Source organism: Mugil cephalus, chromosome 7 (assembly GCF_022458985.1).
Source record: "Mugil cephalus isolate CIBA_MC_2020 chromosome 7, CIBA_Mcephalus_1.1, whole genome shotgun sequence".
Taxonomy (NCBI): Eukaryota; Metazoa; Chordata; class Actinopteri; order Mugiliformes; family Mugilidae; genus Mugil; species Mugil cephalus.
The window spans coordinates 23096222-23122106 of record NC_061776.1 but is presented as its reverse complement, the minus strand read 5'-3'; the positions used below and the strand labels follow the sequence as shown (position 1 = coordinate 23122106).

The following is a 25885-nucleotide window of genomic DNA, read 5'->3' as shown; positions in this document are numbered from 1 at the left end:
TTGATGTCCAGTTATCAATGTCTCGGGTATGCTACTAATAATCAAAAAGTCTCAGGTGTGTTCACGTGGCCTGGATGTATACTCCCAGAAAGTAACAGACTAATAAAACAACAGGTTTCCATTCATTTATTGTTGTCTGACTCCTGAACCGTGGCCAGTGTAATAAAACGCTAAGCTGATGGTGTGTCGTTCACAAACAGGTTGGATGGGAGTGTCGTTCATTAAGGTTTTGAGATGTTTGAAACGCCGTCTATTTTCCACCAGTCAGCTCTAAAAGCCCCGTGCTTTCTAAAGCGAGCATCCAGGGCGGCAAAACGGCAACGCCGAAGACCACCGAGTATAATGATTCCAGCTAGGCCGCATTTATTGTCCTCTCAACCTAACTATGAATGTCGTCCCGCCCAGAAGCGGCGTCGCGTATGACGGATGGTCGGATTAGCCAATAGGAGCGCTGCATCCTGCCGGCTGGAGAGGACACGGACCAATCACAGTTTGATTTCATCGGAGGTTCACGCTTTCTACGCTCTCTCTGGCGAGAAGGTTAGTTCCTGCTCTCCCCTGGCCGTTTCCTGTAATCGTACAGTGTTGTGAGACGGAGAAAGCCATGTGTGTCGATGCAAAGGTAAATTTAGCACCCCGAAATTATTACTGTGAGAGTTGGAGCAGTGGCTATGATGGTTATTTTCATGTATTTTTGCCGAAAAATAGACGCAGGCCAACCGAAACAGTATTGCGGCCTAACCTGTGTCTGAACGTTGACGGGCAATGGTTATTGTGGCACGTTGCTTTGGTTTGGTCCGGTTTGTTGATGAGATTGAAGGAGTCCGGCAGACTGAATGACTGATAGTAAATGAGTGAGAAACGAACTAAAGGCCACAAACACAAAATCCGTCGTGTTTATGAACCTGGACAGGGCTTCGGCTCCACACACGATTTTGTAATAGGCACATTTTGGTCGCGGTGCAAGCTAATGCTAGCCGACGGTTTTGTGAGAAAGACTGCAATACGACCAGAGAGGACAGCATCCTGGCGCTCGAGCATCACTACCCTCCACATTTGACTCCACAGACAACTCTTTTCATTCACCAAATGTTTTCCGACTACTTTATCTGTGTACATTACTATTGAAAGTGCCTAATGTGGTTCTAATCTGCGGCCAACTCGGCACTTTGGTAGCATTTCTCGACACTGTGGCACGAGTTGGTTTGATACAGTCAGATACTATATATTTATTTCATTACGACAGATTCTCTACTTTTTCCCCGTGTTATATGTAATTTAGACATGTTTTGAAACTTTAAACCTGTTAAAGTAGCTTCTTGATTCTCTTAACTCACGGAGTGAAGTAGATGATTTCTGTCACGGCTGCAGAGATGAAAGAAATTACTTTTTCGAGGACAAATTCTGTGTTTTTAGTAAACGGTGGAATGAAGTTAATTTATAATAAGAGTAAAAATGAATAAAAGGACGTGTACCAGAGGTTACAAGATTGCTTATGACTTGTAGGGCCACACTTGCCAGGCTTTCCTCTTCCTATACTTCAGCACCCATGTACTAACCTGAATGATGCACAGGAATTTTCAATTTGTCGTCTGGTGCAGGTCTGAAACTGGTTTGAGCATTTCATTCAGTGATATCACAGTCGGGAGATTGGCTTCACTTGACACTTTTTTCTTCTTCCAGCTGTTTACTTAGAAGTGGAGAAGACGTGAACAACAACACTCAAGCTTCCATCTCGGAGTCTTTTTAACGTTGTGCCCGTCTCCCTGCGTGGAGTGGGCAAGATGGCAGATCCCATTATGGACCTCTTTGAGGACACACCCCTGTTTAACCTGGACGCCCTACCAGACGACTCCTTCACTCAGGGCTCCTCAGACCCTGTGGAGGAAGCACTCAAGCTGGCGTTGGGCCAGGTGGATCCAACGACTGAGCCTGAGCCCACGTCCGAGCTCGCAGTCAACACAGGCCTTAGTGTTCCTGTAGCAGCTCCTGCCTCGGTTCAAGTCCCCACACAGCAGCCGGTGCCGGTAGCGAATGCTCAGACTGTTTCCTTAGCTGCAGCTCCCACTGTGACCTCGGTCCCTGCTGACACTGTACCTCAGATACAGGCCCAGACCACCATACCCATTGTCAGCAACGCCAGTGGGGCCACTAGTAGCACTGTCCTGCTGAGCTCACCTCTGACTGTTTCTAGCTCACCGGCTACCACCACCGCCACCACGCAGCAGCTCACGCAAATAACTCACCAGCTCACCCCCCAGCAATTAGCTGCCATCACGCAGCAGGCTGGTGGTAAAATTGTCATCCTCAAAGGTCCGCAGGGTCAGGCCCAGGTGCTGCAGACTGTGTCAGGGGCCACAGGCCAGACCAGTGGAAAGGTCATCCGTGTCTTGTCTGGCACTCCACTCAAACCTGGCATGTCCATACTGCAGGGGGGAACAGTCTTGAATCAGGCGAGCCCAGGACAGACTCAACTCAAGGTGGGTGCTGCAGGGGTGCAAAGGCTGCTGCAGTCTCCCAATGGGCCAGTCAAACAGTTGTTGCTCACTTCCATGCCCCAGCAGGTACAGCAGACGCAAGGCCAACCTGTTCAGGTGCAGATTCCAGCTCAAACCCAGATAACTCAAGGCCAGGTCCAAGTCCAGCCGCAGACAACTCAGATCCAGGTCCAGGCACAGGGCCAGGTGCAGCTCCAGCCAGCCATGCAGGCCCAGACACAGGTAAGCACCACTCTGCATCTGCCTCATCTGCCTCTGCAGGCAGACCACAAGGTCTCAGCCTACCTGCTGCGTCACAGCAGGTCGCACTGGGTATGTGGTTTCTTAAGAGGGTAATTGCTGAATCTCACAAGCTTTATATGTAGAGCAGTCTTTTCCTGACTGTTATAATTGTTATGTGTATCCGATTCTAGGGTGGTGAACCAAAGCGCATCACCCTGGTCCTTCAGCAGCCCTCCCAGACTGGCTCAGCCACACCAGGTCAAGCTGTTGCAACCCAACAGCAGGTCACACAAGTCCAGCAAGTTCAGACTGCACAAGGGGGGCAACAACAGCAGTCCCAGGTCCCAGCTAGGCTAGTGCTGGGTCAGCTCCCTGGTGGCAAACTGGTGCTTCAGGGAAGCCAGCTAGCGGCTCTGACCCAGGCTCGGGCTGCAGGCCAGGCTGGAGGGCAGCCCAAAGTCCTCACAATTCAACTGCAGGTGCAGCAGCAGCCCAACCAACAAGGAGGAGTTAAGGTGGGAATGAGATGTTTTAGAGGTTAAAGTGCCTACTTGTTTAAAACTTAAGGAAATAAGTGCTAATTATTTTCTGCTGATGGATGCTGATTTGAAAGTGATACAGTACTGATACAGTCAAAAAAAAAATATTCTGGGTACTTCTGTCTGCTTGTGGTTTCCACTATTCCCAAGTACCCAGATCTTTCAAATTATGAATTATGACCCCTTGTGACATATTGCTGCTCAGCAAAATCACCCTGCTACTGTGACAAATGTGCTTCTGTCTCACTGATACTTTAGCATTTTAACATTTTGTGTTAGACTAGAGCGGTTGTTTCAGATGTGCAAATTTATTATTTTATGTACTGTTACAATACGAGACAATATCACAAAAGCTGCTTTGTGTAACCCGGACAGATCAGTCAAAGTAATGAAGATTCACACCTTTGATCTGCTAACTGCCGTTTTCTGGCACACTGGTGTATTTAGTTTTGAAACAATGAGTGATATGCTGGAGAAAAATGCAGATAAAGCAAGCAGCATGCATATTATAAGATTCCCCAAACAAAGAATGTCATTATGTGATATGTGATGATTTTACATTAATAGTCAGCAATGTGACTGTTGATGTTCATCAGTGCTTTGAACTTCATTGTTGTTTTAATAGCTACATAATGTTTCACTCATTGTGAGTCTTTATTAAATTACTTAATTATCACAACATTTAATCTGGCATTAGCTTGTTAGAAGTTGCGCTCACTGACTTTGATTATTTGCAAATGACATGGTGACTTGACTTTTCTCTTTCGCTCTCACAGTACCAGCTGGTTTCAGGAACTGGTAATACTGGCAGCCCACAGGTGTTGCAAATCTCTCAGGGCCAAGGAGGACAGAGAGTTGCAGTACCAATAAAAATGCTTCTACAGCCGCAGGTAGATTTATTTTCTATACATTATAGCAATTCTTGTACAAAAACTGAGGGAAACATCTTAAACCTATAACTCTTATTTTCTCCCAGACAAGCGTAGCCTCATCCGCTGGTGGCACAGTGTCCGTGGTGAAGGTCCTCAACACTTCAGCTGCAGGCCCCTCTACTACTACCACCACTTCATCCCAGGCCATCCGCATCACCAAGGCCCCTGGCGAGGCTGCCCCTGTGCGACGAGTGGAGATCCTTTGCAAGCAGGAGAAAGCAAACCGTATAGTGGCTGAAGCTATAGCCCGAGCTAAAGCACGTGGTGAGAAGAACCTCCCCAGAGTCCTGAACCAGGACGAACTACCAGCCACACAGACCTCCCCAGAATTGGGCGGTACCGTTACAGTGGTGTCCACTGCGAAGAAAAAAAGCAGTGGGGGAGGAAGCAAAAAGAAAAGTCCTGTAGCCGGAGGAGCAGTGCCCAAAACTGGAGGAGGGGCAGACAAAAAGGGCAAAGTGAAGCCACCAGGGGCTACCGTTGTGGTGGCTGGAGGCACAGTAATAGCTGGGGCTGGGAACAAGAGCAAAAGCAAGACTAAGACAAAGTAAGCTGTATTTGTATGAGGGAGGGAATGAATTCAATTTAACTTATTTAAATATGTTTTGAAATGTAGCCTGCAGCTTGGCAGCTACTTCATTCTGTCTTTATTCTCTCACCTTCCCGCAGCACAATTACTCTTGTGGGAGCAAAGAAAAGAAAGAGAAACACATCTTCTGATCACTCTGATGGGGAGCTGAGCCCCGCCTCACCTGCTGCACTGGACGAGGACATGATTATGGTACAAATGATACACGGTCACATAAAAGATACAAAAACTTATCAGTAATCATAACAATAATACCAGAGAACGCAGCTGTCATTTGTTTGAGCCACTCCTTTGTTGCAGTGTATGCGCTGTAGAGTTCACAAAGTAAAGTCAGTAGAGCTCATTAACACTGTCTTAATCATTTGCCATTTGTACTATATAAAGTTATGTGGTTCTTCTTTATAAAAAAAAAAAGGGACAGTTTAGAAAAGGCAATGTAGCATTGAGACTACTGAACTAGATTAGCAATCTTTTCCTGAAGAAACAACATGGATAGTTGCAAATGAGTAACTCCCTTTTGCTTACACTTGACACACATCCATTTCTGTGCTGGGTCGTCCCAGTTATTTGATAACATGCCCCATAAAGAGGTCAAATAAGACAATATATCACACAAAAAAACGATGTCTAGCTGCACCAGGCTTCAGCTGCTCAGAGAACAGCAGTGCTTATTGTGTGAGATGGCCTCAACAGAAAGTAACCCATACCAACACGGTTAACTTACACCTGTCTCTCCTTTCCAGAAGAGGCGCTCTAACCGTGTGGTGAAGAGGAAGAAGTACACAGAAGACCTGGATATCAAGATAACAGATGATGAGGATGAGCAGGAAGATGTGGATGTTACTACCACTGCTGCAGCGGTGGCCTCCATCAGTGGAGGGACAGCAGCGCAACTTAAACAAGAAATTGAACTGGATGGTGATGGACTACCCAGCATGCAGTTCTTTGTGGTCAGTATTGAATGATATGTCTTCTGTGGAGAGATTGAATGAACAATTGCCATGATGAGTTGGATGTTGGTAGTATTTGTTTATTTTGCACCTAATTTGAGTGTGTTGTTAAGAATGGTGCTGTCAAGTTTGAGTTGTGTAGCAGTTTGTGTTGTTAAATTTGCATGTATGTTTCACAGGAAAACCCAAGCGAGGAAGATGCAGCCATCGTAGACAAAATACTATCGTTGAGATTAACCAAGAAGGAAGTATGTTCATTTATTTGCATTTTGCAGTTATAATACTTACAGTACTTAACATAGTTAAATTCTTTTAATAGTTGTATAGCACACCTTAAAATCTGGTCTCTCTTCAAGGTGACTCCAGGCCAGTATATCAATGTGGAGGAATTCTTTGTAAAATACAAGAACTAGTAAGTCCCTGCTATGTCAATGAACAGCTATGGCCTTAGTACTAAACATTTTTTTTCTTGAGTGAGTCAGTAAAATGAGTACAATTGCACTCCCTTGTTTTCAGTTCATACTTACACTGTGAGTGGGCCAGTATGGAGCAGCTGGAGAAAGATAAGAGGATCCATCAAAAGATCAAGAGGTTCAAGACCAAGCACGCACAGATGAGGCACTTGTTCCATGAGGTGAGTGGGAGGCACATGCTGAAACCTCTTATTTTGGTGTGTAGCTCGACTGGTTGCACTACAACTTCATTTGCATCTCTGCTGTCCCCAACACGGTTGTTCTTTTCAGGAGGAGGAACCTTTTAACCCAGACTACGTGGAGGTGGACAGGATCCTGGATGTTTCCCACAGCATAGACAAGGACAATGGGGAGGTGAGAAATAACACTGTGTAAAGAAATCAATGTAACCTCAGATTGATTAAATCTAGATTTTTCTCTTTTGCAGTAGTTAAATCCTATTCTTGCTGTCATCCCCTCTAGCCTGTCATCTACTACTTAGTGAAGTGGTGCTCTCTGCCATATGAAGATGCCACTTGGGAACTGAAGGAGGATGTGGATGAAGGAAAGGTTGAAGAATTTGGCAAAATCCAAAACCGACAACCTCGCCTGAAGAGAACGGTGAGCAGCTGAATCAAAATTACGAGGAACATGTCTAATGATGTTTTTCTGCATTCTCTGAGTTGGCCCATACATAACCTGGTGGATCAGTAAAAAGGAAATGGAACTAATTTGAACAAAAATGTTGATAAAATAGTTGCCCGTTTCTGTTTCTTTAAAACTTCCGCACTAAAAACTAAATGAAGTTGCCTTTAAAACACAATATAGCAATCCACTGTTGACATCTAATATTGTCATCATCTCTGCTGTAGCCTTGTGTCTCAATGTTGTTTTAGTGAACTGTACACAATGATCCACCAGTCGATCACCTCGGGTCATTCAGTACTGACAAAGATGTGATGAGGCCTCCCCTCTTGACAAATTCAGACAAATACTGTAGTTTCAGAAAGTTGCCATTAATTGTGAATTGAACCTTGAAAAACATGCTGTACTAGCACAGCGGCACAAACTGGAAATGTTGTGAAAGATTCAGCTTCATGCAAGGTTCAACTCACTGGGACTTTATGTAAATACATGTACGTAGTTATTTATGTCAGGAACCGCATAAGAATCTTAATTAATTTCTTGTCCCCATCTTCAGACACGTCCACAAGCTAGTTCATGGAAGAAGTTGGAGGAGACCAGAGAGTACAAGAATGGTAATATCCTAAGAGAGTATCAACTGGAAGGAGTCAACTGGCTACTCTTCAACTGGTACAACAGGTATTTATCATACACACTCGTGAGATTAACCAGGAAAGGCTTAATACTCTCCATCAAACAAAACATTAAGGAACAAAGTGATTGAAGCACCGTTTCTCTCAGGGCCTAAGCATGCACATGTTTCTTGTTTTCCAGGCAGAACTGTATCCTGGCAGATGAGATGGGTCTGGGAAAGACCATCCAGTCCATCGCACTGCTGTCTGAGATATATTCTGCCGGTATCCAGGGCCCCTTCTTGGTCATTGCTCCTCTGTCCACCATAACCAACTGGGAGAGAGAGTTCTCCACATGGACTGACATGAATGCCATCGTCTACCACGGCAGCCTGGCCAGCAGACAGATGATCCAGCAGTATGAGATGTACTGCAAAGATGGCAAGGTGCGGTTAGGGTTTTGCATTTCGTTGATTAACTTCACTGATGTTAAAAGAAAATGAATGAATTAATTATTGTTCTGTGTACAGGATCATTTGATCCCAGGTGCCTACAAATTTGATGCCCTCATCACAACATTTGAGATGGTGTTGTCCGACTGCCCAGAACTGAGGGAGATTTCCTGGCGTTGTGTGGTCATTGATGAGGCTCATCGCCTCAAAAATCGCAATTGCAAGCTGTTGGACAGTTTGAAGATGCTGGACCTGGTGAGTGGACCACAGCTAATGTTGCTTATATCCTAAGTGAGCTTATAAATTAAATGGAGAGTTTTGGAATTGAAAGGTTACAATTTAGTCATGCACACACTTTGTCTTTTAAAATTGTGTTTTTATTTAGATTGACATACACAAAATCGCTTTTAAAATATGTTTAACTTTTCCTTGTCTATTGTGTTTTCCTGTCTCCTTTTTTATTAACTGGTTCTCCTGGATCTTGTGCTTTGTTTCCCATCTGTTTGTTTTTCATCCTGTCCACCACTTTACCTCTTCTTCTGTCTCTACCTATTCACCTGTGCTCTCCCAGGAACACAAAGTGTTGTTGACCGGCACTCCCCTTCAGAACACTGTGGAAGAACTCTTCAGTCTGCTGCATTTTCTGGAGCCAACTCAGTTCCCCTCTGAAACTGAATTTCTCAGAGACTTTGGAGATCTCAAAACAGAGGAACAGGTGTGAAACATACCCATGTTGGTAATGACACTCAAATTTACAAACTCGCATCTACCTGTTCATTTGCTCTCTATCTTTGGGTCAAAGCCAAGCTTTCACAAAATTGCCAAGACCATTTAGTCCCAGGGACTCCTCGTTCTGTTCGTTCTCTGTTCCCACTGTGCCCTAGACATTAGATTAGGCAAATTAATCCGTTGATATATAGACAAACAACTGTAGCACAACCTGCTTCACTCCAGCCCAGTAGATGGCAGTAAAGCAGGAGGCAATGCACCAACAAATGTGTTTTACAAAGCGATGAATTTACCTTCTGACTACTTGATTAACCGGAAATCGGCTACAGTGGAAGAGCATCTCTGTTGTATCACATCATTTTCCATACTGAGTGAGTGCTTTGTTTCCGTCTCTTAGGTCCAAAAGTTACAGGCAATCTTGAAACCCATGATGTTACGAAGGCTCAAGGAGGATGTTGAGAAGAACCTGGCACCCAAACAGGAGACCATCATTGAGGTTAGTTCTACCAGTGATCTGAGATCACATGCATAGGATGTGAATATGATAACTAATCAGAAGAAAACTAAATGACTCTCTTATAACAAAGAGATTATCACGAGACGTTTTTTTTCAGTCACAACTCCATGAATAATGCAATGGTCTGTGCTGTAAGATTAGAGTGAATTAAATGCAAATCTGAATGACGCTCCCCTCAGGTTGAGTTGACGGATGTCCAGAAGAAGTACTACCGGGCCATCCTGGAGAGGAACTTCAGTTTCCTCAGCTTAGGGGCAAACAGTAACAGCAATGTCCCCAACCTGCTCAATACTATGATGGAGCTCCGCAAGTGCTGCAACCACCCCTACCTCATCAATGGTATTGCATGACAATTTCAACTCATGTCAATTTTTTCTAATCCAGAGATCATTTTTTCCCCCCATACTTTACTAGGCCCAGAAAGAGTAGAAATTTAGATTTGAGTTTTAGTGTCAACAGTTTTAAAGTAGAGTTTTAGTATTGTAGCTCAGATAAACAGCTGTGCACTGAACCTGTCTGAATTAAGTGTTGATTCATTTAAATGAGCCACAGTCTTGTGACAGGGATATAGTAAAATAATATCATACATGTCATTTAACCACTTCCTTTCTGGAAATGTGCGACTGTACACCTGCTTCCAGAACTAATTACTCTTAATTGCATCATGTTGTCCCCATATTTTAATAATTTCATTGGGAATTCCAATTATGAATGTTTCACTTGGCTGAAATACAAGAATGGCGCAGTATTAGATTTACTGTATTTATTTGGTGACATTATGCCTCTCTTTCGTCTTCAGGTGCAGAGGAGAAGATCGTAGCGGAGTTACGAGAGGTGTATGACCCCATGGCCCCTGACTTCCATTTGCAGGCCCTTATTCGCTCGGCCGGCAAGCTGGTGCTACTGGACAAGCTGCTGCCTCGCCTGAAGGCTGGTGGCCACAAAGTGCTCATCTTCTCCCAGATGGTGCGCTGCTTAGATATTTTGGAGGACTACCTCATCAACAAAAGGTAGGACTTTCATCTTTGTATTCAGCAAGTGTATCTGATGACTAAACACTTAACAAAAATGTTTAATGTCTTCAGAATACCAAAAGTTAATGTAACCTTTTTTTTTTTTTTTTTTTGTTTTGCAGATACCTTTATGAACGAATTGATGGCAGAGTGCGTGGGAACTTACGTCAGGCTGCCATCGATCGCTTCAGCAAGCCTGACTCAGACCGCTTCGTCTTCCTGCTGTGTACCCGTGCTGGTGGCCTGGGTATCAACCTCACTGCTGCTGACACCTGTGTTATATTTGACTCTGACTGGAACCCTCAAAATGACCTGCAGGTACAAGAGTTTAGTGTGTTGTCTTGTGTTCAGTTAGTTGAATGAGGCGGTATGAACAACAAACCGCCTCTGCCTTTTATTTCTTTGTTTACAGTTGCTATGCTATTATTCTTATCATTTTGATGTATACAGCTGGCTTGGACCTCTTTCTTTAATCCATCTTTTATCCTTATTCCAGGCCCAAGCACGATGCCATCGTATTGGCCAATCCAAGGCGGTTAAGGTCTACCGTCTCATCACTAGGAATTCCTATGAGAGGGAAATGCTAGATAAAGCCAGTCTGAAGCTCGGCCTGGACCGTGCTGTCCTTCAAAGCATGAGTGGCAACAAAGAAAGCAACGTCAACGGGGTAAGAGAGCCTGTCGGCCATTAACTTGCACATCATTGTTTGACAGGTCATCTGTTTAACATGGCATTTTTCAAAATTTGCTTCTTTATCTCAGTCTGGATCATGTGTATAACTGTGTTTGTGTGTCACAGATCCAGCAGTTCTCCAAGAAGGAGATAGAGGATCTACTAAGGAAGGGAGCCTACGCTGCCATCATGGATGAGAATGATGAGGGCAGTCGCTTCTGTGAGGAGGATATCGATCAGATCCTTCAGCGAAGAGCCACTACCATCACCATCGAGAGTGAGGGCAAGGGTTCCACGTTCTCCAAAGCCAGCTTTGTGGCCTCTGAGAACCGCAATGACATCGCTCTTGATGACCCTGAGTTCTGGGAGAAGTGGGCCAAAAAAGCTGACATAGACATGGATTCTATCAATCGGAAGGTGAAACTTTAAACTCAATGAACTATTAAATACTGTTGATTTTGTATATATCTGTAAAGGTATAGGTTTATAAGTTGAACTAAGGAATCTCCAACTGACTGTTTCTCTTCTCCCACAGAACACTCTTGTGATTGACACGCCAAGAGTCCGGAAGCAGACCCGTCAGTACTCCACCTTACGAGGAGAGGGTGGAGACCTCTCTGATCTAGACAGTGATGACGAGTATCCACCTGCCAATTCGAGACAGTCGCGTGCGTCTCGACGCGCTGACCGCCATAGCGGAGGAGGTTATGGACGCACAGACTGCTTCCGGGTGGAGAAACACCTGCTTGTCTATGGGTATGAAGAACACATTTCCCATATAGTTTCTTTTGTTTGATGTTGTCTTGTGTTAACCCCCTGACCTGTTTTTGTCCTCTTTAGTTGGGGTCGCTGGAGAGACATCTTGTCGCATGCCAGATGTAAGCGGCGTCTGAGTGAGCGTGACGTGGAGACCATCTGCCGTGTTATCCTGGTCTTCTGTTTGCTGCACTATCGAGGAGATGAGAACATCAAGAGTTTCATCTGGGAGCTCATTACGCCGCCAGAGAACGGCCGTGAACCCCAAACACTACTAAACCACTCAGGTAAGGAACAGCACACGGATTCACACGCACACATCACCTTTCTCAGACTAAAATAAATCTGTTGAAATATGACACAAATGTATATTTACCATATCATGTCTTTTGCCTAGGCCTGTCCATCCCTGTTCCAAGAGGCAGGAAGGGTAAGAGGGTAAAGGCCCAGAGTACTTTTGATGTTCAGAAGGTGGAGTGGATTCGCAAGTACAACCCCGACACTCTGCTGCTTGATGACAGCTACCGCAAACACCTCAAGCACCAGTGCAACAAGTTAGTGAAGTCCATGTGTTTACCTGTGTATCCACTGTCATTCATTATCAAACATTAACCCCCCCCTCTCTTTTCAGGGTGTTGCTGAGGGTTCGTATGCTCTACTACCTGAAACAGGAGGTGATTGGTGAACATGCAGATTCTGTCCTGAAGGGGGCAAATATCAGGTATTTAATACTCCTACTACACGTAGCCAAGTACACATACACAAACACTCTCAATTACTATAGTTCACTGTTGTACACTAAAAGACATTGTGCCATACATTTTCTTCTTAGGGATGTTGAAATCTGGATGCCTGAGCTGGAGCAGCAAGAAGTGCCTGCAGGATGGTGGGATTCTGAAGCAGACCGCTCACTGCTTGCTGGTGTATTCAAACATGGTAAATTCAGATGTCCCTATATAGAGGGTTCATAATAGAAAAGTCTGAAATCTGGGCTTCTTTCTTGCTCTGTGGTGGTTGTATTGTACTCCTCCGATTTGAAACTGCCATGATTTTATTTTTTGTTATCAGGTTATGAGATGTACACCACCATGCGTGCTGATCCCTGCCTCTCTTTCCTGGAGAGAGCTGGTCGTCCTGATGACAAGGCCATTGATGCCGAGCAACACACTGGTGATGCTGAGCTTGGGGACGAGTGAGTAAAGTTGACTAATGGGGCCAATCAAAACTTGACTGCCAAAAGATTTATAGCAGATCAAATTAAAATCATGAAACGTATTGGAAAGTGATGCGCCTTTACTGAACACGTCTCAACCCTTTCTTGCTTGATGGTGCTTGTTTTGTGCAGCGCTGACTATGATAAATACTCAGAAGACCCTGAGTTCAAACCCCAGAGTTCAAGACACGCCAAAGATCTTTTCGAGGAGGTACGAGTCTGAGGCATCACATCACAAGTGGTTGTAACGGGACTAATCAATTTGCATGGTGATAAATTCTTGTAGTTCTAATAAATGTCTTCCTTGGCTTTGTCCTGCAGGCTGATTCCATGAATGTTGATGATGAGATCTCTGTGGAAGACAAAGCGGGGCCAGTGGTGACAGAAAGTTTTTCCAGCCAGAGTGGTGCGTGGCCCTCCAGCTCATCGCTGACGGCACGGTTGCGGCGGCTGATCACAGCTTACCAGCGCAGCTACAGACAAGAGCAGCTGAAGATTGAAGCCGAGGCGAAGGGCGACCGCAGACGCAGGCGGTGTGAACAGGCCACCAAGCTGAAGGAAATCGCTCGTCAGGAGCGACAGCAGAGGTACACACTGGTGTTGAAATGAAACTGGCTCTAGTCGTTATCAGGTCTTTCACTTTTAGTTCTGTGCTACAGTCACGTATAATATTTTCTTAAATTTGTTTATTGTGTCTGACATTTGTTCAGTTTTTTCAAGCTGATTACACAGTCTTTCCTCACTGCGCCTGCTCTCCTCTTCCAGGTGGACACGTAGGGAAGAATGCGACTTCTACCGTGTGGTATCAACGTTTGGTGTGGAGAAGATAAAAACGGAGCCTGGTCTTCTTGAAGGAGGAGGACCGGAGCATGACTGGACCCGTTTCCGTACCTTTGCTCGTCTGGATAAAAAAACTGATGAGAGCCTCAGTCGATACTTCCGCTCCTTTGTTTCCATGTGCCGACGGGTTTGCCACCTCAGGCCAAACCACGATGAAGGTAAATATGGTTTAATTCATCACCAAGCTGTCCTTGAGCAGCATGCTCTGTACTGGATGTTTAATTTTTGTGAAGATTTCCACTTTCCAACACACAATCATATAACATATCTGTTTGCTCCATTTAACCCAAGCTACATCTTTTGTTCTCATCTTACTCAGATCCATCAACGCTCACAACTGTGGCTCCCATCACAGAGGAGCGCGCTTCCCGTACCCTTTACCGCATCAGCCTCCTGCGTCGCTTGCGCGAGCGAGTCCTGCCCCATCCTTCCCTGATGGAGCGTCTGGCTCTGGCTCCAACCAGCTCCGAGCTGCCTGCTTGGTGGAGCATACCAGATCACGATCATCAGCTAATGCTGGGTGCATCGCTGCATGGCGTCAGCCGCACTGAGCTCTCCATCTTCCCAGACCCGCAGTTCACTTTCAGTCAGACACGCGAAGAATTCATCCAGAACCAGCAGGCCCCACCGCCTCCGCCACCACCGCAGGCACCGCCCATCATGACACTTGGCCAGCTAAAAACAGAAGAGGACCTGTCTGGACTGAAGGAGGACGGAGCTGATGACAGTGCTCGGTTGCTTGGAGGAGAAATCTGCGCTGACCTGCAGAGCACTCCCTTGACTCACCATGACGGCAAAGTGCAAAGTCAGAGCTGGAGTTTCAAGAGGAGCAAGGTGAAGGGAGAAAAAAGTGTCAGGAAGGAGGGAGGGTCTGATTCGGATTCGGATTCAGATTCAGGCTCATCATCCTCGGACCGATCAGGCAGCAGTGATGAAAGTGGAGAGAGTGAGGAGGAGGTAGATAGAGGTAAGATGTTTTGTTACAGAGGAAAAAGACTCAATACTGCAAAATAAAAGATCAAAATGTATTCATTTACCTTTTTCCCTACTTAGCAGCCATGAAGGTGTGTGATGTAGATGAAGACAACAGTTTACTGTCCATGACACCGTCCCAGGATGGCATTCCTCCTCCTGATCCTCTTAGAGTTGACTGGCCCAAGGTAATTCACATATACATATATATACATATACATAATGTATTATGTCTGGACTCTATGCTGCAGTCAGGTTGTTTTTGTTGTGCTGATTGATTCATGTGGCTACTTCTGTGTCCTAGGACCGCGTGTTGATCAACCGCTTGGATAATTTGTGTACGCTGGTGCTGTCTGGTCAGTGGCCCTCAGGTCGACGTTACGTGTCTGAGGCTCAGCTCAACCCGATATCAGAGCTGGTGGGGGATGAGATGGCTTACACAAGGTTGATCCGTAAATCCATCAACACGTCTGGTGCCCCCGGGGCCGAGGGAGAAGATGGAGAGTTTACTGTAAAACTTCTCAAGGTGAGAATACATAGTTTGACACATTGGCTAATTTAAATATGCAAAAACTTGCATTTTATCGTTAATGTTGGCTAATAAAATCAGCTCTTTGTGCAAAGTCTGTTAAAATTTCATTTAGTGTTTGAAATCATCTTGCATGTGTACCGTACTTGCGTCTGAACTGGGGGGAACTCTGTCTCTCTCCACTAGGAGGAGGGCCTGAAGCTGACTTTCTCTAAGCAGGCTCTGATGCCCAATGGGTCAGGGGGAGAGAGCAGCAGCCGCAAGAAACGCAAGGACCAAGAGGTACAGGTTTACCTCTACGAGACAAACGGGGTTTGATGCAACAAAAACACTGGATTGGATTTCGTTCACTGATTTCAATTCCTCTCATTTAGCTGTCGGACCTAGATGGTCTGGATCCTTTGGAACGTACTCCACGACGCAGGGATCCACCCACGTGGCTCAAGGAGAACCCAGATTATGAGGTAGAAGGAGATATGCTGGAGGTAAATTCATGACTGTGATGCTTAACGAATGGTCTTGGATACGTTAACAAGGCTCTGGTAAGACTGGACTATGTTTCTGCTTTCTCACGTCATTTGTGTTGTTTCTTCAGCTTCTTGTGAACAGGAGCAAGAGGAAGAGGAGGAGGAGGGCAGATAAAGCCCTGACAGGCAGTGAGAAAGTCAAACTCATTAACATGAGGACAGGAAAGAAGGTGATACTTACTTACACATAACTTCAGTTTGGAATCAGCGTCTATGTGCTTCGTCTTGCTAACAAACATCTAAACCCTTCTCTGTAGGTTGGAGCTGCTTTCTGCCCGATGCTCCAAGACCTGAGGGAATATCTGGAGGAGAATCCTGATAATGCTGTAGCACCTGAATGGTCCGAAACAGTTCGGAACTCTGTATGTATAAGATATTATATTACACTATTGCATTATATTCTTTCTCCTGTGTTTAGCAGAAATCCAACTGAATTACATTCAGTGAAATTTGACCATAAAGGCCATAAGATGCACAGTGCATTATGTTTTCCATGTGACCAAACATATTTCAGTCTTTTCCATAATGATTCTTACTAATTACTTGTATCATTCGATGATGATTACAATAAACGTGTTTGTTTTTCTTGTAGGGATTTCTGCCCGAGACCCTCTTCCATCGACTGCTGACCGAGCACTCAGAGATCCCCAAGAAAAGCCGACGCCGCCACCATCATCACCACCACCACCACCATCACCACCACACTCCAGAGCCCATCCCCGAAGACCCCAACATAGACGGGGTAGAAGAGGAGACTCTGGTGTCAGATGGAGCCTACATGATGGATGAGGAGGACCTGGAGACCTCCCATCACTTCCTCACCACGCCGGACTTTGACGTTAAAATGGAAGGCGGTGACAGCCTTTCCCAAGGTGACTATGACAGCTCGGATCAAGAGGCGCTATTGGACGATGTCATCATAGCACAGAAGGACTCAGACTCCTCATCAAGCTCAGAGGATTGACTCAACCCCTCTTCCCAAACACACTGACTTAGTCCCCTTCTCAAAATTGAATCATGGTATTCCTCATTTATTTTTACTGTTATGTATCAAATTATGGATGAATGTGTTTTTGTTGTTGCTACTTTTATTCTTTTATTTTATATAGGAATGTTTTTCACTTAAGGAGCAGGTTTGCACCCATCAGTTTTGTTTTGTTTTCCCATCATCAGTTGAGACCCATCTTTCTCTCCTCGATCTTCCTCTCTAACCTCTGACAAAGTTGCAAAAAGCTGAGCTTTCTTATTTGTCAACTCATCATTCTCCTCTTCCTCCAAACCTATGAATTTCCATCACATTCCCAGCCGTGACCAAAAGGGGACCCCTGCTGTACAGATACTTTTCTTATCTAAGAACCTCAAAGCGTCCTCCAGCGCTACATGAAACTGGACATGTATACTCAGCAGAGCCAGATCCCACAATCCTCCTGACCTCGTTTGGTCGTATCCTCTGTCCAGACGAGCCTGTGAACTAAAAGGGGATCCAGTATGTGGATGTACTGTTAGTGTTTTCACTCTATAGGATGGGTGGGGGGAGAGGGAGGGGGAAAGTGGCATATTAGTTACTGAAGCAGTGGTTCGAGGATGGGTGTATTGTACTATGTAGAGCTGGTCAATTGTGTACTATGGTGCAAAGATGCAGCAATGAGTTACTATTCTTGTTTTATGATCTGACTATCTGTGATATGAATAACAGCAATCTACAGTGAAAGCTACTTTGTGTGTATTATTGTGATTTCCATCTACCAGAAGCAACAAGGAGGTTTAGTGTTTGTAAATCAGACTAATGTCTGTTTCTGAACCGTTTATTAGCGTATTACAGCAGATTATAACGCACACAGACTTAAATTCTCATTTGTAAAGGACTCGTGTTCAGTTATTAAGCTATAATCAAAACTACCGTCTATTGCAGTACTTGCTTTTTAATATATCAAGTTCTCAAAATGTGTGAAAATAACAATGCACAGTACAGCAACTGATATGCAATAAGCTTAAAACCTTTAATTGTAATCCCACTACATTGGCAAAAATTTATCTTTTGACACTTGAATTCTAGTTACTCTTATATAATGAACATCATCTTAAAAGGCTTTAGTTGGGGACTAGCCACATACAGGAAACTGAGCTCATAATACAAGGGACTAAAGGTAACTGGACAATTGACCAAAAAGAAAAAATACAGTTTCATGCATTCAGGTGTGGGATATTCCTTCAATATGCCTTCTTCACTGAGCTGGTAAAAATTCGAGTTGCTTGTGCATTTGCATTCAGAAACTTTTTCTGTGAATTCACAGCATGTTCAAATGAGTGAATCTGGCCATCCTTAAGATGCAAAAACTAAACAGGAATTTGGTATTAGGATTGACCAAATAAACACTTTGGTATATTCTGGGATAAAAAGATCACAACAGTGAGCTCGGCAACATAAAACAGGCTAGATGTCCACGGAAGATACAGGGTGATTACAGGATCATCAGACAGAAGTGAAGACTTCAGTAGGTAGGCAAGTTGTTATCCAGACTTACACAAAGAGAGACTTTACATACACTGGGTTATGGAGAGGAGAGAGTTAAAAAAAAACATGATTCCATGATGGGAAGAGAAAAGTAAAGGTTTGAAAGTCTGGAACAGTTTATGATAAAACACAGTGGAGGCATGGTGAACTAGCATGACTCCAACTTGAATGAGCTGCTTTCACTTTCTGAAGAAGACACACAAACTAACTGAATACAGATACAGTAAATGTCTGACAAACCATCTCAAATGGAAGGAAACCCAGCATTTAATATTGATTCCAGACTTTCGGACAGTAATTGAACGCAAAATACTAACATTTTATTACATGTTAGACAATGTTACACAATTAGCCTCTGAAAATGTGTATCCAACTGGTTCCATTATTTAAATGTGTTCTTTTTTTTTGTTTGTTTTGTTATTTTTCTTCACGCTTGACTTAAGGCTGAGAGTCTGATCTTGATATATTCACAATATAATTATAATTTGAAGGTGTCAGTGTCCTTTTTTTATGTACAACAAATTAGTCTTTTATTTTACTTGGTTGTAAAGGTCGTACAAACAAAAATAAATACATCATAAAATTATGAAATTAATTATACATATAAACATTATTCAAAATTATATATACTTTGCCTTTAAAATATCTACATCTGGCTGTAGATTGAATTAAAATGACTAAACTTTTAAACATTTAACGATTTAAATATATGTGTGTTATTGGGGTAAGAGGCGCGGAAGGCACCATTTTATACTTCAACGGAAAACGGAAATACGTGCGTTTGACATTTGACTGGTTGTTTCAATTGAACAAATAAAATATTAAGCAGGTTAAAATAACTCTTACTTAAACCCTTGTTTTACTTGTTTGACTAAAAATCGTCCGCGCTATTTGTGTGCTGTTTCGACTCATATCTTGAACGCCACACAGGTTTGAAGTAGATGAATTTAACAAACACTGTACATACTACAATGTGTATCAAAGAAAGGTGATTTGTTTTCCGACAGCCCCTGAACCCAGCATTAGCCCGGTACCGCGGCGAGGGCGCTAGCCTTAGCTCTCCGGCATATGGATGGGTTTGTTATGGGCCTCCAGTAAACGTTGGTCTGGGATGTGTTTGCCAACGTTGGGGCAGTTAGTAATGAGTCTTAAATCAGCCCGTTGTGTCAGTTCTCCCAGAGGTTTCATAGCGGACGTAGTTTAGCATCACCTCCCCAACCTTAGCCTTACTTAGCTGGCTAGTTGCTAGCAACTTGAGTTAGCACAGGCATATTGTCCCTAAATGGGTAGGGAATTAAGAAAAAAAAGAAACTGCAAGAAAGTATACAACGTGTGCGATCGTTTGGAGTAACACATTTTAAAATGGATCTCAATTTTTACTCTGACCTGTCGGATGGCTGTGCCCAAAATGTTGATTCGGAGTTTTTGGACACCCAAGCGTACGGTGGCTACTCAGAGGAAAATAAGGTAAACAAAGACCAGCCAATATTTAATGGGAACAGGTCGCGTTTGAGTGAAAGAGTCGAGGTTTCCCTTCGCTTAGTTAAACGCTGACGATGTGTTTCAGTTTTCAGAGGGCAGCGACAGTTATCTCACCATCAGCGGAGCGGGCCACCCTTTTTTGTCCGCAGAGGTGAGTGGATCAAACGGAGCAGCGTCACTCATCAACAGGTCTTTTACTCTTCTGACCTGTTGCCAATTCTCTTTCACATGCAGCAGACATTTCATACCCCCAGTCTCGGCGATGAGGTGTTCGAGATCCCCCCTATCTCCCTCGACCCAGACCCAGCTCTGAGCATCACTGATGCCGTGTCCCACTTCGAGTTGACGGATGGGTCAGACACTGGGGGACCTGCGGGGTCACGTAGCCTTGTCAGCAACCTGGTGGTCGAGGCCAACGACCCTTCCTTTGCTTCAACATTTGTGAACTCTGGTTCTCAAGGCCTGGAGCAGCTGAACCTTGGGACAATGGGCCAGACTGGAGGGGGAGCTCTACTGAGCTCTTCTGCCCTGGTGGGTTTTTATCAGTGGACACAGGACACTGTTTAGAGTCTTTAAATGTTACTTGTTCACAAATAGTGTCGAGGATGGTTTGGAAGCATCTGTTTTTGTTGTCATCTCTACGCAGGAACTTGGAAACTCTACTGGTTCACATTTTAGCAGCTCATCCCCCATGACCATTGATGTTCAGCTCGGTGACATTGGTCATGGTCTTCTAGGAAGCAGCCAGCTTGCTACTATCAACCAGTCGGAGCTGGCGCTGGGGCTTGGAGGTGAGAACCTTGGGCACCACTCAGAGACACATGAGCAGCCGCTGTCAGCGACGCCCTCACCAGCTGGATCGTTACAGGATGAGGACATGGATGACTTCAAGGTGAGGATTGACGCCCGCAGATTTTATGATTTATTTTAGTAATAAAAATCAAATGTGTACATGAGAAAGCACAAAAAGTGTAACCCCAACTGATGCAATGGGTAGCTTCTCATTTCTTAAACAACCACAAGGAAAGACACATCCTGTGGTGATGGAAAAGATGTTAGTCTGTTTGAGTAAGGTCAAATCATTTGCATGCATCAAATAGAAAAAACAGAGACAACTCTTTTTTTGTCCAGGCAGGGAAATTCACTGCTGTGTTTCAGGTCCTGTAGCTAACCTCTGCTCTACTGTCTCTCCCTCTCTCTCACAGAGGAGTGTGCTGGTGGACTCCCCCCTATCTCTCTCCTCTTCCTCCGTCCTCTCCCATATCTCTTCACACCACGCTTCCCCATCGTCTGTCTCCCCGGCTATGGGAAGGCGGGGTGGGGGGAAGCCCGTTGCACTCGCGTCAGTGAGTGCGGTGATGGGCGCAAAGAAAGGAAGGAAGAAGAAAGACCCCAATGAGCCGCAGAAGCCAGTTTCAGCGTACGCGTTGTTCTTCAGAGACACCCAGGCAGCCATTAAAGGCCAGAACCCCAACGCCTCCTTCGGGGAGGTGTCAAAGATTGTGGCCTCCATGTGGGACAGCCTGGCCGAGGAACAGAAACAGGTACGTCCACATGTTTGTGTCTTTGCTAACCCTCTTCTTTTGACGGAAGAGGCTTGTTGTTGCAAGCATTCAGAAATGGTCCCCGTTTAAAGCAGCGCTACATGTTTTGCCTCCTCCAGGTGTATAAGAAAAAGACAGAAGCAGCCAAGAAGGAGTATTTGAAAGCGCTTGCAGCTTACAGAGCCAACCAGCTCTCACAGGTAACACCATTTTATACTCTAGAAGAAGACATTTTTCACAAGATGGTTAGTGTTATTTATTTCTACTGTCGATGGTTTTAAAGTAGTGGCTGATCAGTATATGAAATGACTGCACGCCAAATAGAATAAGAGAGATCATCTAACTAATGGGGAGAGACACTTTCAGGAGCAATAGAGAAGAACAACAACAACATTGTCTGAGACGTGAAAATATTTCTGGTTCAAGTAAATTAGACCTTAGTGTTAACATTGAATTGGAAACCCTGGGTTGTTAGGACACTTTCATAAACGCTTGACAAATCCACCTCTAAAGGAAAGCCAGTTGTTTTTTTTTCTTCAAATCACTTTTCTAATTTCTTTCATTTGTTCTTATCACAGTCTGCCACTGAGGAGATGGAGACTGCCCCTTCACCACCCCCACCTGTGGTTAGCGTGACTCCTGTAGCACTTCCCTCCATTGGTCATCAGACTATCCGCCCAGTTAACAGCAACATGGAAGAGAACACCATCACCAACATTTGTGCCTCCAACATCATCCTGGACGTCCCAGAGATGACCACGCGCTCGCGCACGGGGGCCAACAAAGTTTCTACGCCAGCAGCTGCAGTAAACCCAGCCCAGACCATCACCAAGATCATAATCCCAAAGGGCATGTTGCAGGGAGGCGGGCAGGTAGTGACTGTGTTGCCCGGAGGTGTCCACGCCTTGCAGCCCACCCTTGTCGTCTCGGGCGCCTCCCGGCAGCCGCCTCCACTGCAGCAGATGCAGAACGCGCCGCCTCCTCCGCGACTCCAGCAGATGGCACCAGCACCCCCACCATTACAGGCCAAACCCAGGGAAGGAAGCACCGTGCAAGGGCTCCCTGTGTCCGTCACAGCCACACCTCCACCTCCACTCCAGATAAAAATAGTCCCGGCCTCCATTCAGGGCAAAGAAGCCCTTCCTATTATTGTCCCTAATACAGCGGCTGCATCTTCAACTGCGACCACATCTGCCCAGTCTGTGCCAATTTTGTCAGTGCAAGTAGTGAATTCTGCTGAGACGCCCAGCAATCCAGACGGAGATTATGTTACAGAAGTGCTGCATTCAGAAGAGGTAACCATTCACTTTCTTCTTCTTCTTTTTTATTTTAATCTTGCTTTTATTCAAGCTTGCTTAAAATTAATTCTCAGACTACAGTATAGTAGTAATCAAGCTTCTAATGTTTTTACGTATTGAATATTTTCTTGAAGAATAGAATTGAACTATTTATGTTGTTGTTGTTTTTTTTTTTTAAAGCAGACCCTGTTTACATTTTACTTTAACATCTGACCTGGGTAATTAAAACGCAAGTGGTCAGCGTCACGTTCTTGTGTTCACACCTGCCATTAAAATTAGTCTCCACTTTCAGTTTCACTGTATGCAAATAAACACTTAGACGTTATTTGCGGTGGAGGAGCATATTATAGCAGATGCTCTATGTCGTATATGCGCCATTACACATGAAAATGATACAAACTTTGGAACAAGCCGTATAGACTTTCTGGCTCATTGAAATCACACACATCAAGTTATTTTTTTATTGATCTCTGCCCTGATGCTATTATTTTCTGCACAAGCTCAGATTTTAACTCCAGCCCTGAAAACTTCAGACGCACCATAATTTCACAGATGTCGTTTTTAAACAGTGATGGAAAAATCTCTGGTAATGAAGCTAAATGAGTTACTTAACTCGACGCAGCTCCTCCATACGTCAGCATGGTTGACGGCTTTTTTGGGTTGTAATATTTTGTGAGAGAATGCCTACGACCACAATGTACAGACATCCCTTACGATGATTTTTCCTTTTTCAGCCGATGATTTGTAATGCCGGTTGTTTGTTTGTTTTTTCTTCAACTGAATGAAACAAAACTCCGGTTACACAGGAGCACCCACTAGGCAGTCTTTACTCGTCCTGGGCATGTTCACACCTGTATTTAAAGGTGACCACTTGAGATCAAAGTTCTGACACCATCACGCTTATACTGTGTATATATATATATATATATATATATATATATATAAATAACAGAGCTATAATTTATGATCAGGCCTTGGTCTATTAAACAAGGATAATAATTAAGTCAGGTGGGTGGCAGAGAGATGCCTCAGAGATGTTGAGCTGACACCAACATGGGAGACACTGTGTTCATGACAACACTGTAACACCATGTTCATAGTATATTGGCAAAAACACATCAAGTGAAGTTTAACCACCAATGCAAATGATTACACAGATCTCAGAAATAAACGGTGCAGATCAAAGGTGCCACAATCAAACTCTAACATGCAAATGGCAAAAACTTGACAGTGTTGACTTTGACGTGAGTAGCTAGTTACACAAGTTAGCTCATGTGGTTTACCACACCCACAAACTGGGGCTATAGTCTTTGCCGCAGTGCCGCAGGTTTGATTCCCCTCTAACCATGTTACTTCCTGTGTCTTTCCCCCTTTCTCAGGATGAGATGGAGGTGAATGGGTCCAGTGACGGTGCTGCTATTAAGAGTATGTGTTTGAGGACTGGCTGCAACAACCCAGCGGTGGAAAGTGACGACTGGGACAAAGAATACTGCAGTAACGAATGTGTGGCCAATCACTGCAGGTGTGTAGAGATCAGCACTTGTAAAAGGTTTGATTTCAGCACACGGCAGAGATCTGCTCCTAACATGATGTGCTGTGTTTTTCAGAGACATATTTAAGGCGTGGTGCTCCATCAGGAATCAGACCATGGGAACAGTGAAGTAAAGAACAAGTGTCACCATAAACAAGAACCTCACGGTTATGACTGTAACCGCAGTTCTCTGAATAGCAAGCGTGAGTGGAAGCAGAGGAACGATGTATAGACATGGTACAAATACTTTTCAGAGCAGATAGTTGTTGTAATTGTTTTCTACATCGACAAAAAGAAAACTCTTACTTGCTAGTTTTGTTGGACTTGACACTCCAGGATAATTATGAAGTGTTTGAATACGTATACAACTTTTAGTCGGCATCAAGGGACTTAAAGGCAGCTAGAGCAGTATGAAAGCTATTTAAGACCATGTTATCCTGAGATTTTTGTCCTAAAGCCCACATTGGTCAGTTTATAGCAGTTTACTGTAAAATAGTTGGAAAAGACTAAAACAGGACAAAAATGAACGTTTCCACATTTTTTGTTTTTACAACCGATTGTTCAGTGTTCACAGTCTGATTTTGTAGATCAAGGATATTTCTCAGTGTTTAATGTTTCTTGTTTGAAGCAAGCACACCTACCATAGTCCCAGTTGTTTAGCAGGAAATGCTTTAGTTGAGTGGACAAAACTGTTTGTATGACTGATGTTTTTGTACTGAGTATAGAGGCCTTGCAGGCTGAATACCGCCTTCATTTTTGTAACATTCAGTTCAGATCAGTGGGTTGTTCAAGAACGCCTGACCTTTGTGTTTTCTTAATAAATGAGTAAAATTTCTTAATCTAGTTGTTTTTCCTCTTGTTGACCTGTCATTTAATTTGACATTTGTTACACATTTTGGTGGGATAAACAACCAGTAGTTTACGGAGGTGAAGGTCAGCTGGTAAATGACATTCTTGAGAGGTTTTACTGAGTGTGTGACCTCTCACCTTGTGCTGGTGGCATTAACCATCAACCATGATTTATGACTTGTGGCCAAAATGGCTGTAAAAGTTGCAGTTTCAGGTTGTTTTATTTTTTGCAGAATAGAAGCTGCAGATGATTGACTTAACTTGTTGAAATGTAGACTCAAATCATCACATAACTGCAAAAAGAAAAATCCTTTGGGTTCAAAAGAAACTCTGTGCTACAGGGTTTCCCCGTAGACTGTGTGTGTTAATATTATGGTGTCCCGCCAGGCTCTAGTTTACTCTGCCGTGTTTGTATAACGAATTGGAAATACTTTTGCACCTGTCAAACTACGTTGTGCTTGCGTTGTTTTTCCTACGCTCCTGAAGGCATCTCTCCCTCCCTCAACTCTCCCCTCAGCCCCTACACACACACACACACAGACACACACACAGACCATGGAGATTTACAGTTATTTAAAGAGAGTTGGTCATAACCCAAAGGTAACTCTAGACATATCGTGAACTAACTAAACTTTCTAATTTTACTATCAATTCGAGTTACTTCATTTAATCTTACATACATAATGCCACATCTCAAAAACATTTTGTTTAGTTTTCTTGTAAATGAACTGATGAGCTCTTATTAAGACAGTAGAATTGACCCCTTCCCCCAAAAAACAAACAAAATAAAAAAACGCCATGGTCTTGTGAAATTTTGTGGGAATCACTACTCACCCTTTTATGCAGCAGTCTTATATAGTAGCAACTTTTATTATGATGATATTTATCTTAGTAGTTTCTATTTAGAGGGGATTACATTATTATTATTAACATTATTAGATTATTTGACTTGATTTTCAAGAAGCACTGGTCCATAGCTCCATACACAGTGAAATTCCTAGTTAGACA

The 25885-nt window shown here is 44.0% G+C and overlaps 2 protein-coding genes across 8 annotated transcripts; both read left to right on the top strand.

Annotated features, from left to right (window-relative positions):
* The first annotated feature begins 527 nt into the window (after positions 1-527).
* Positions 528-17373, top strand: chd8 (chromodomain helicase DNA binding protein 8). Of its 6 annotated transcripts, none has more exons than XM_047588541.1 (40): positions 528-622; positions 1684-2480; positions 2565-2720; positions 2912-3235; positions 4036-4149; positions 4236-4738; positions 4861-4972; positions 5524-5730; positions 5910-5978; positions 6087-6142; positions 6247-6364; positions 6474-6557; positions 6666-6803; positions 7384-7505; positions 7641-7884; positions 7969-8145; positions 8462-8605; positions 9017-9115; positions 9316-9475; positions 9936-10146; positions 10272-10467; positions 10646-10816; positions 10948-11238; positions 11357-11577; positions 11662-11864; positions 11975-12131; positions 12209-12298; positions 12410-12513; positions 12646-12769; positions 12923-13001; positions 13112-13377; positions 13556-13788; positions 13950-14597; positions 14684-14790; positions 14907-15128; positions 15318-15413; positions 15506-15616; positions 15727-15828; positions 15916-16020; positions 16251-17373. In XM_047588541.1, exons 2-40 carry the CDS (start codon positions 1785-1787, stop codon positions 16620-16622), a joined length of 7632 nt encoding a protein of 2543 aa, XP_047444497.1. In that variant the 5' UTR covers positions 528-622; positions 1684-1784; the 3' UTR covers positions 16623-17373. The 6 variants fall into 6 exon arrangements, with proteins under 6 accessions (XP_047444497.1, XP_047444496.1, XP_047444494.1 ...); XM_047588540.1 differs by having other exon boundaries at positions 2562-2720; XM_047588538.1 differs by having other exon boundaries at positions 1684-2720; positions 14687-14790.
* A 1667-nt stretch (positions 17374-19040) lies between these two features.
* Positions 19041-24867, top strand: tox4a (TOX high mobility group box family member 4 a). Of its 2 annotated transcripts, none has more exons than XM_047588543.1 (9): positions 19041-19640; positions 19741-19806; positions 19893-20186; positions 20302-20547; positions 20861-21199; positions 21319-21399; positions 21778-22494; positions 23877-24019; positions 24105-24867. In XM_047588543.1, the coding sequence occupies exons 1-9, from the start codon at positions 19536-19538 to the stop codon at positions 24160-24162; spliced, it is 2049 nt and encodes a 682-aa protein (XP_047444499.1). In that variant the 5' UTR covers positions 19041-19535; the 3' UTR covers positions 24163-24867. The 2 variants fall into 2 exon arrangements, with proteins under 2 accessions (XP_047444499.1, XP_047444498.1); XM_047588542.1 differs by having other exon boundaries at positions 19044-19640; positions 19890-20186.
* The last annotated feature ends 1018 nt before the right edge of the window (positions 24868-25885 follow it).